Source organism: Panthera uncia, unplaced genomic scaffold (assembly GCF_023721935.1).
Source record: "Panthera uncia isolate 11264 unplaced genomic scaffold, Puncia_PCG_1.0 HiC_scaffold_816, whole genome shotgun sequence".
Classification (NCBI taxonomy): Eukaryota; Metazoa; Chordata; class Mammalia; order Carnivora; family Felidae; genus Panthera; species Panthera uncia.
Window position 1 is genome coordinate 1 of NW_026059997.1, and position 11,221 is coordinate 11,221.

The 11,221-nt window shown below is 41.4% G+C and overlaps 1 protein-coding gene across 1 annotated transcript; it reads right to left on the minus strand.

The window, feature by feature from the left end:
- Window positions 1–247: 247 nt before the first annotated feature.
- On the minus strand, window positions 248–8,637 carry LOC125918454 (DNA replication licensing factor MCM6-like). Its single transcript, XM_049624453.1, has 3 exons — window positions 8,440–8,637; window positions 4,792–4,938; window positions 248–550 (listed from the first exon to the last, which is right to left on the minus strand). Exons 1-3 carry the CDS (start codon window positions 8,544–8,546, stop codon window positions 436–438), a joined length of 369 nt encoding a protein of 122 aa, XP_049480410.1. The 5' UTR covers window positions 8,547–8,637; the 3' UTR covers window positions 248–435.
- Window positions 8,638–11,221: the final 2,584 nt, after the last annotated feature.

The window sequence follows — 11,221 nt, forward strand, 5'->3', positions numbered from 1 at the left end:
AAAAAAAAATTAAAAAAAAAAAAAATAAATAAATAAAAACGTTAAAAAAATTTTTTTTTAAAAAAATAAAAAATAAAAAAAAATAACTGCTAAAGGGAAAAAATGTTTTTAAAGTTATGCCATTTAAGCTCTGACAAAATTTTTCAAAGATTCATGAAATTCTCTAGACTATTCTCAGTTTTCTTGTTTTCTCACTTGATTGATTTCTCCCCAAATGTCCCCTGCAAGATGTCCTGAAATACAACAATCCCCAGAAGCTGCTTTAACTTACTTTCCATTTCATCTCCCTAGAAAAATGATTTCTCCAAAACCAAACTTTATAGATAACTGAACCTAACTCTTTACATATAGAAGACTACCACCTCCCTACTTTTCTAACCATTAAGTGATGTGTATACTGTTTGGTGAATTCCTTTCCTTTCAAAGAAGAGTCTCTTACTTGTGTCTGGTAGGTAGGTCTTGGAATGCAACATAAAAATCCTTGGCAAGAGGAATCTCTTTTCGGTCTTTGACAAAGGTTTTCAAGGCCCGACATAGGTAAGGGTAAACTCTGAAAAGCAAACAAATAAAAATCACATGACGTCTTCAAGAGGGCTACCAAGGCCCCCTTTACCTTTCATGCTTGCAAACAGCTAAGACTAAGCAATTTCACCTGGTTACAACCAAGCCTTAAAATTTAACTATGCAGGACACTTCTATCATCTACTCTAGGTCTATGAGTGTCTTCCAATCCTCTCCTAGCCCAACAAATAGATCTAAGACAACAGAAACACCAACGATAAAATCCTATACCCAAATACCTACTATCTTTATTTATTGTATTTTGTTGTTGTTGTTTTGTTTGTTTTATTTTAAATCCAGTATAGTTTACATACAGTGTAATATTAGTTTCAGGTGTACAATACAGTGATTCAACACTTCCATACAACACCCGGTGCTCATCACAAGTGCACTCCTTAATCCCCATCACCTATTTCACCCGTTGCCCCATCTACCTCCCCTCTGATAGCCATCAGTTTGTTCAGTATAGTTAAGAGTGTGTTTCTTGGTTTGTATCTCTCTTTTTTCTTTGGTACAATTACATATTTAAAAAAAAATAAAGACAGCAAGGGCCAGCAATTTAAGCAATAGAACAAACCAGACTAAAATTATTTCATATCCAATCCCAAAAGGTTCCTGAACTTAATTTCTTGTAGATTAAGAGATAAGGGAATCATAACAAATAAATTCAGCTTCATTATTCAATTGTGAAAACAGAGCTATAATATTTCATGCAATCTCTATTGACATGACTGACCCTAAGGAGGAAAATGATAAGGCATTATTATCACATTTCAACTGAATACATATTTATGTACACCAGCTTTTGTTTGTTTCATATATTAAAAAATTACAGTCCCTTAAGGAAGAAATGCCACAATAAATGAAAGACCTTTTAACCCACAGTAGGGAAACATAACAAAGCCATTATGAATGATGCAGCAGGTTTAGGAAAATGAAAGGTACTAATAAATAAGACAGGCTGTCACAAGAGAAATAGTAATCAATGTAATCATAGCAATAAAATAATATTTGTATTTTGTTTCTTTCAAGGAGTTAAAATAACGGACATCTTTTCTAAGTTAACAATTTCAACTAATATGACAAAAATAATAAAAACAAAGATAAAAATCTCTAAATCTGAAGCATATTAAAATTATTTAAAGTCTGCTCTACATGCTTTTGTCTTTCTTAAAATTCTGAGATAATTGCATTTGTATTCTTTTTTCTTTCCTGTGCATGATTATGTTCTTTCTTTTTATAATCTAGTATTCTTTTTTTTCCCTTAACTTGCTTTATTTTTTATTTTCTTAAATTTACATCCAAATTAGTTAGCATATAGTGCAACGATTTCAGGAGTAGATTCCTTAGTGCCCCTTACCCATTTAGCTCATCCCCCACTCCCACAACCTCTCCAGTAACCTTCAGTTTGTTCTCCATATTTATGAGTCTCTTCTGTTTTGTCCCCCTCCCTGTTTTTATATTATTTTTGTTTCCCTTCCCTTACGTTCATCTGTTTTGTCTCTTAAAGTCCTTATATGAGTGAAGTCATAGGATTTGTCTTTCTCTGAATAATTTCACTTAGCATAATACCCTCTAGTATCCACGTAGAGGATCCACATGGATCCACGTTCCATCCACGTAGTTGCAAATGGCAAGATTTCACTCTTTTTGATTGCCGACTAATACTCCATTGTATATATATAACACATCTTCTTTATCCATTCATCCATCAGTGGACATTTGGGCTCTTTCCATACTTTGGCTATTGTTGATAGTGCTGCTATAAACATGGGGGTGTATGTGTCCCTTCGAAACAACACACCTGTATCCCTTGGATAAATGCCTAGTAGAGCAATTGCTGGGTCGTAGGGTAGTTCTATTTTTAGTTTTTTGAGTTTTTTGAGGAACCTCCATACTGTTTTCCAGAGTGGCTGCACCAGCTTGCATTCCCATCTACTATCTTTAAATAATCATTTGGCACCCACAGTACAGGCCACTCCTCTGTCCAAGATGACTATACCTAAACAATCTTGGTGGTTTACAATCTAGCAACACGGCCTCCCGTTTGGTGTCAAGGCCTAGTATATTTTTCTAGGTTTAATTCTTGATTGAAAAATGGACGAGAGGAGCAATATGTTATGGACATGAGAGCAAACTGGCACTAACAATCCACTTGACTGGTTAGACTGAAGTGTGTATGTCCTCTTGAGGTAGGTTCCCAATAGCTGTTGCAGCTTGGTTTGTTTCAATAGTGGGATCTGAAGTCCTCTGAAAAATAAGCTTCTTCCTTTTTCTTTTTCTTTCTTTCTTTCTCTTCCTTCCTTCCTTCCTTCCTTCCCTCCCTCCCTCCCTCCCTTCCTTTCATGTTTATTTATTTTGAGAGAGAGAGAGAGAGTTGCACATGTGCGCAAACAAGGGAGGGGCAAAGAGAATTCCAAGCAGGCTCCACACTGTCAGCACAGAGCCCAATGTGGGGCTCAATCTCGCAAATGGTGAGATAATGACCTGAGCCGAGATCAAGAATTGGATGCTTCTGGGAACCTGGGTGGCTCAGTTGGTTAAGGGGCTCACTTTGGCTCAGGTCATGATCTCATGGTTCATAAGTTTGAGCCCCATGTCAGGTGCTCTGCTGTCAGCAGAGTCCACTTAAAATTCTGTCTTCCTCTCTGTCTGTCCCCTGCTCGTGCTCGCTCTCAAAAATAAACAAACATAAAATAAATAAAAAATTTTTAAAAAGCGTTGCATGTTTAACCAAATGAGCTATGCAGGCACCCCTGAAAAATGAGCTACTTTTAGGAGACAGAACTGCTGCATAGCCTATGTACGAGGTATGAGTAGAGGTGTTTCTACTACCAGCCCGGACTTTCTACCTCCCTCACAACTTTTTCTGGTGTGTATTCTCACAATAAAATCTGCTGCTTATCACCCCCAACCATTCTTGATGATTGGAATGGCTAGAAACATTGAAACAGGTATTCCATCTCCCAGCCTACCATGTAAAGGAATGGGGCTGTCTCTCCTTATTCCTGGGTCTTAATTTTCTTTCACAACTGTCCACAATGTTTATTTTAACCTGGTTTTATTTACATATATTCACATCTGTTTAATCTAAATGCTGACAAAGATTTATGTAAAAAGATGTTTCTTGCTTTATACAGCAATTAAAAATAGGGGCATCGGGGTGGCTCAGTCAGTTGGGCATCCGACTTTGGCTCAGGCCATCATCTCATGGTTTGTGAGTTCGAGCCCTGCATCGGGCTCTGTGCTGACAGCTCAGAGCCTGGAGCCTACTTGAAATTCTGTGTCTCCCTCTCTCTCTGCCCCTCCCCTACTCACGCTCTGTCTCTCCCTCTCTCAAAAATAAATAAACATTAAAAAAAAAATTTTTTTTTTTTAATGTTTTCAAGTGGCGCCTAGGTGGCTCAGTAAGTTAAGCGTCCAACTTAAGCTCAGGTCATGATCTCACAGTTTGTGAGTTCAAGGCCCAATCTCTGTGCTGTCAGCACAGAGCCTGCTGCGGATCCTCTGTCCCCCCACTCTCCGCCTCTGCCCCTCCCCATCTCGTGCTCTATCAAAAATAAACATTCAAAAAAATGTTTTCAAAATATTTTATATGACATGGAAAAATGTTACACTGTTATGTGAAATGGCAGGAGACTGTGTCTACAATATGATCTCAATAGTTACATACACCTAGAAATACAACAAAACGTGCCAGAAGATCCTTAGGAAATTCCACATTTGCAGACCTGCTCATGATGGTTATCTATGGATGGTGGAATTACATATGTATTCCCTCTACTCATCTCTACTTTCTCTATTTCCTACAACATACACATTACTTTTATAATCAGAAGAAAATTAACCTTTAAGAACAACAATGTCATTTCTTTAAAGACACCCCTGACCAAGAACAGGATCCCCACACTTTCTCAAAATACCTACTCCTAGGGGCAAGGGAAAGAATTAAATGAATGACAGACCAAGAGCACTGAATGCCTGACAGAAAGTAAGCGATCCTCTGAAAACTTAGGAAAACTACATAGAAAGCAAAGGTTTTCAACATTTGGACGTGTCAAATATTCAGCTCCACAAAGACCTAAATTTGTTCAGAGCAATACTAAAATGACCACTGGCTGTATCAAAGGGCCTCTCCTTCTGCCTCACAAATGAGTACTTCCAGTCCTAGAAGAGCTGGCTTCACAGGTTCCATGCCTATTTAAAGTAAAGAAGATTAATATAACATACCTATAGAACTCCTCTTGAATGGTGGTAGAAAGTTGTTGATTAAATTGCTCCAGGTCCACAAAACTCACAACCAATGTGTTTCTCTCAGGACGAATGAGCTCCTCTGCTAATTGCAAGTACTTAATTTCTCCATCACTGTTCTGGAACCTGTAGATACACACAAGTCCTATTAAATTGAAGAATTATGCAGTAAAAAGAAGAATCCAAATGCCTGATAAGTCGGTGTATCGGTTAAAATGACCATCAGCTTTAGGGTCAGACAGGCTCATTTCACTAAGTGCATAACATGGGCAAGTACTTATCCCACCTTTCTGAAAAAAAAAAAAAAAAATTAAGACGTCATTTATCTCATAAGATTACTATGAAGTTTAAATGAGAGAAAGCCTGTAAATGCTTTGCACAGAGCCCAGAACACAGAAAAACTAGGCCTAAACTGCATTTCTTCATTTAATATTTTCTAATAAAAAATGCCAACTATCCTTTTATTATTGTTGTATATAGTTAAGATTGGAAAATATTAAATCCAAAGATTCAATTTCTGTAGAGAAAACTGACAGACTAGTTGTTGATTTAAGAACATGAATAAAAATACAGAAATGAGGTGCTTCAATGCCCAAGTCCTCAGAAAAACAGAAACATATACACACAAAATTAAGGATTACCACCACCATTTTTGCTTTTTGTCCTTTTAACATAAATGCAGATTCACTTGGAACCAAAAATCAATTCCTTCTTCAAATACAGCATACCTAGCTGTCCAATATTTACTGAACATCTATCTGCAAAGCATTACACCAGAGATACTTAAAGCTAAAAATGACAGTGTTGTTCCTGCCCTAGGACTGACATGATCATAGGATCATACCCTCCTATTAAAGAGGTAGCAAGAGAACCTAAATGTCCATGACAAATGAGTAAAGAAAATGTATACATATACAACGGAACACTACTCAGTCTTAAAAAGTAAATTCTGCTATACGTGTCAACATTGATAAACCCTGAGGACATTACACAAAATGAAATACGCCAATCATAGAAAGATAAATACTGCATGATCCTACCTATATGAAGTAACTAAATAGTCAAATTTATAGAATCAAAGTGGAATGAGGGTGGCTGGTGGGCTCAGTTGGTAGAGCATGTGACTCTTGATCTTAGGGCAGGGAGCTCAAGCCCCAGGTTGGTGCAGAGCTTACTTTAATTAATTAATTAATTAAATAGTGGAATGATGGCTGCCAGAAGCTAGAGCAAGGGAGGAAAATGTGGAGTTACTAAGCAAGTCAAGTGAGACTGAATAAGCTTTAAGAGATCTACTGTATAACATTGTATTTACAGTCAATGATAATGTATTGCATAGTTAAAAATTTAAGAGGGTAGATCTCATGTTAAGCGTTCCTTTAACAAAAGAAAAAAAGGAGATACAAAAAATGTGCTGTGGGATTATAAATAATTCTGCCCAACAAGAACATCCAGAAAGGCTTCAAGCATTTAAAAGATGACATTGGAGGGGCACCTGGGTGGCTCAGTTGGTTAAGCATCTGACTTTGGCTCAGGTCATGATCCCATGGTTTGCGGGTTTGAGCCCCACATCGGGCCCTGTGCAGACAGCTCAGAGCCTGGAGCCTGCTTTGGATTCTGTGTCTCCCTTTCTCTCTGCCCCTCACCCACTCACGCTTTGTCTCTCTTGATCTCTCATAAATAAATAAACGTTAAAAAAAAATTAAAAAAAAGAGGACATTGGAATTCAGCCTTGAAAGATGTTTAGAATTTGAAAGAAAACAAAGCAACACAAACACCAAAAAAACTCCAGTAGTGGTTAGACTCACTATAGATGTTTTCAAGTGGCAATGTCAGAAAAGGTAGAGGAATACAGAGATGACAGGCTGGCTGTGGAAGATGAAACTGGGAAGAGGAGCTGTGAAGAATTTGAGACTTTACTCCATAAACAAGGGCAAATCAAAGTTGGAATTCTGAGGGGGAGTTAACACCCCCCCACCCCCACCCAAACAGAGTGATTTATTTCTCTCATTCATCATTATCCCCAGCATCCAGCTGTATGGTAAACTGCAAGGCAGTTAAGGCAATCATATTCTTCATTAAAATGAAACATTAATTGAGGACTTTTGTAATGTGGTGTGGTGGCTAGGTGGGGTTAAGGATGGGATTTACATTCAAGACGGAAGTGGCTGACAGGTAAAGACACAGTAAGTTTCATTACCAGAGATAATGGAAAATGGCACCTTACGAGCATAAGGGAAGAAAGGATTGGTGCTGCCTGAAAGATTTACAGAGTTTCACAAAGGAGGTATGAGTCTTTAGCTGTGCTTTGAAAGATGAATAGCTGTCAGGCAGAGAATAACAATGCTAAAGACGGGGGATATAAATTATGGTTTCAAATGTATCAGAATTTCATGAGATGGCAGAATTATGCACAATAATAAAAGTGTGGAAACAACCCAAATGTCCTTGGATGGATGAATGGATAAAAAGTGGTATATGCATACAGTGAAGTATTATTCAGCCTTAAAAAGAAATCCCGACACAATGCTGTACACGTGGATGAACCTTGAAGACATTATGGTAAGTAAAATAAATTGGTCACAAAAGGCCAAATACTCCAAGTATAGCTCCAAGTACACGAGGTAACTAGAACAGTGAAAGTCATGGTTAAGTAGAATGGTGGTTGCCAGGTGCTGGGGCGGGGCGGGGGGCGGGGGGCAATGGGGAGTTAACTGTTTAGTGGCTGCAGAGTTTCAGTTCGGGAAGACCAGAGTTCAGTCGTTGGATGGTGGGGGCAGTTGCTTAACAAAGTGCATATACATACTTAATGACACCGAACTCTACACTTAAACAAGGTTAAATGGTAAGTTTTATGTATATTTTACAATTAAAAAAAATTTCACAAGACATTCCAAGGTCCATCCTCTTAAGGAAAGAAGTAATACATCTGCACGAAGTAACTGGCGGCAGAGGCGGAAACCCAGGCAGTGGGGGATTACGAGAGGCCAGGAGCCTAGAAGGCAACTTAAAAAAAAAAAAAAAAAAGTATGTGCGGGTCGGGGGGCTTGCGGTGGAAGGAAACGGAAGGATGGAGGGAAGGAGGGGAATACGCTCAGACACTTTGAAGCAGGTCAGGGCTCACCCGAGCATCTGTCTGCCCTCAGGGTTCACTCGAGTGCCTTTATCTCCATGGGCTCCAAAGGCAGCCCGGGCCCTCGGCGCCCCCAACACCAGAGGCCTGGGTGCCCGGTCCCATCAGGACTCTGCAGGGGCCCCCACTCGGTCTTGCTACTACTTATGCTCCCGGAGCCTCCGTTTCCGCTCAGGTAACCAGGGGCGACGGGATCACCAGCCTTACAGGTTGTGAGGACTGAACGACGGGACCAAACCGCTGCGCATACCCACGGCACTGGCAGTTTGAGGAAGGACTCAAGATGGGATTTTACCGCTCACGGCGACCTGGCTAAGCCCCGAGTGGGGAATAGGACGCTCTGCAAGGCGCGCGGGCCCCCGGTTCCCCCCCAACATGCGCCGGCCCTAGGGCCCAGCCTGGCCCCGGGAGCCGCGAGTCGGCGGGCTCCCGGGCTCCGGAAGCGGACAGGGGCAGCTCGGGGAAGTTCCGCGAGGAAGGGGCGCCCGCGGACTTACTCCTCCAAGAAATCCAGGAACAGTTTCTGGCATTTCTCCGCCACCTCATCGCGGACTTCCAGGTGCTGGCTGCCGGCGCCCGGCTCCGCTGCCGCCGCGAGGTCCATGGCTGTTCAGTGCTAAGGGGCCGCCACCGCCACGCTCCACCACTACCAATCACTTCACCACAGACGCCACCACTTTGCGCGCGCCGCCGCCGCTACCGCCCGCCCCCTCGCCCACAGGGATTGTCGGAACCAATCGTGGCGCAGGAACTCGAGGATTTCGCGCCAAACCTGCCCAATGAGCGTGGCTTCTGCATTAGTCCAGCCCACAGAGCCGGGATTTCGCGCCAAATGCAAAGACCAGGAGGAAGCCAGCGGGTTCTGCCTTTGCGCCTGCGTAGTGTGGTCTTGTCGCTGGCAACTTGGTTTCTGCAACAGATTTACGAGTGGGATCCGTGTTCCGGTGGCTTTTCACATGTTTTTCATATCATTTCACTGATATTAATTGAGCAGTAGACATAAAGCTCTATGGAGGAGAAAAATGGGTAAGATTCAGACCTGCTTGAGCCGTTGTAAGTGGAGGAAATATAACTGTGCAAGAGCCCAAAGAGATACAGACGTAGTACCAGGTACGGAGTTTGGCAGTTACTGTGGTTAATTCCCCTCTTAAACAGAACTGTTGGCTTGCGCCCTCTTGATTTTCTTTACTCCCTCTCAGGCCGTCTTTACCCCACTTCCTTCCACTTGCTTTTTTCCCATCTCTTTGGCTATTCTTGGTTAGCCATCTATTGTTGGTGCCTCTTCTTTAGTGAGTTCCTGAAGTGGTCTGGTCCCAGAGCCTTCATTTCTCCTGAAACTCTGTTGGGCGACCCTCTTCACTCCTGTTGTTGTGGGATTGTTGAGCGAGCCCTGTCAAGAAGGAATTCTTGAGAGGTTTTACAGTGCAACTTAGCAATTTTAAGGACAGGACCTGTGGGTAGAAAGACCTGCACCTTTGCTGTATGAAAGCTGGTGGTTATATAGTGTTCAAGGGGGAGGAGGGGACGTGCAGGGAGTATTAGATCATTACTGTTTTCTTTGAATTTCTACTTGTAAAACTACTTTCACAAGATTTCTCTCTTTCTATATTAAAAATGTAGCAACCAGCAAGTATTTGATCCTTATCAGAACTATACAGGCTATAGGTCAGCCTTCTAGACTAAAGGTGAACATTTTTCTGCTTCTATCCCTCATCATCATAGCTTCTGGGTGCTGATGACTTCTACCTTGTGTATCACCAACTGGGATTCTTTGGCCTGTAAGAGATTAAGAGAAGCCTGGACCATTTCCTTCTTGAGGTTTCCACACATGAAAAAATTTTTTCTTAAAGCCAAACAGGGTGACAGAAGTTATAGTAATTACTTTAACATCAGCACCCCCCCCCCCAGATACACTCTTCACATACCAGATTTAACAAAACAGTCCATTGCTGATGATGTACTGCAGTGTATCTGAGACTGTATGTATTACCTCATTTGAAGGGGGTTGGGAACCATTGTGGCCCTGTATCCCTCAGCTCTTCACAAGCTCCAGATTCTGGACATCACCACTTGCATGCATTTTAGGAGCCTCAGACTCACTGTGCTACGGGACAATCATAACCCTCATGCACTAAGAATGGATTCAGGAGATAACCAGGGCAGTTTGCTGACCCAACTGTGTCTCTTCCTCTCCAAAGTTCTCATCTTTCTTTACCATTTTTCCTTTCTGCCCTTCTCTTTCTCTTCTATCCTCAGCGTCAATTTCTCAGAGCTTTAGTCTCATGTACAGAAGGAAAAAAGCAAGGAAAAAGAGTGCAGAGTTCCAGGCTAATTTGGAACGAGGCTCGCTCAGAGAATTGGGATTTCCTCTTCTCAGCATTCCACAACTCACAGATCCTCCCTTCTTTCCTCAGACGTGCACGTCTGACCCAGAATAGTAGCTCAGGTCTCCAAGTGAGGGTTGTGGGGACACCTTCCATAGCAGGAGGAGGGTGTGGGTTATGAAACATCTCTGTGCTATATCTCAGAGAGTTGTATGCCCGTGTGTGTGTGTGTGTGTGTGTGTGTGTGTGTTTAGGTCTGAGACTGCTATCCTTAGAAAGGCGTGCTTGCAAGGTTAGCCTTTGGCTGGCATTTGGGAACTTGACTGGTAAAAGTTTCCTACACTGATAAGACACTTTCCCTAAATGAAAAGGATGGCTCACTATGCCTAAAATGTTTGTGCAAACAATTTGGTTTGTGCTGAATTTGTTCTAAAAACTGGAATCTTGATATGTGCTAGGTAGAGGGTGCCTGTGTGACCTGCTCCCAGTAAAAACTCTGAGATTCTTTAATGAGCTTCCCTGGTAGACAGTGTGGCATTCATTGTTACAGTTTGATGCTGGGGCAGAATTAAATGCATTCTATATGACTCCATAGGAAGAGGACTCTGGGATGTTTGTGTTTGGTCTCCTTTGGACTGCTCCATGTGCATTTTCTCTTTGCTCATTTTATTTTCTATCCTTTTGCTGCAATAAATGGTAGCTGTGAGTATAATCATATGCTGAGTCCTGTGAGCATTCCTAGCAAATTATCAAAACTGAGGATGCTTTTGTGGACCCCCAGTACAACATACATATCTATTTTTACCTTCTTACTAAAGAGAATTTTAAACATAAACAAATGTACACAGAATAGTATAATGGACTTCCATTATAAGCTGCAATAACCATCAACATGTGGCCATTCCTGCTCCAATCACACACCTCTCTGCTTTTCCTTCTTCATTATTACTATTAT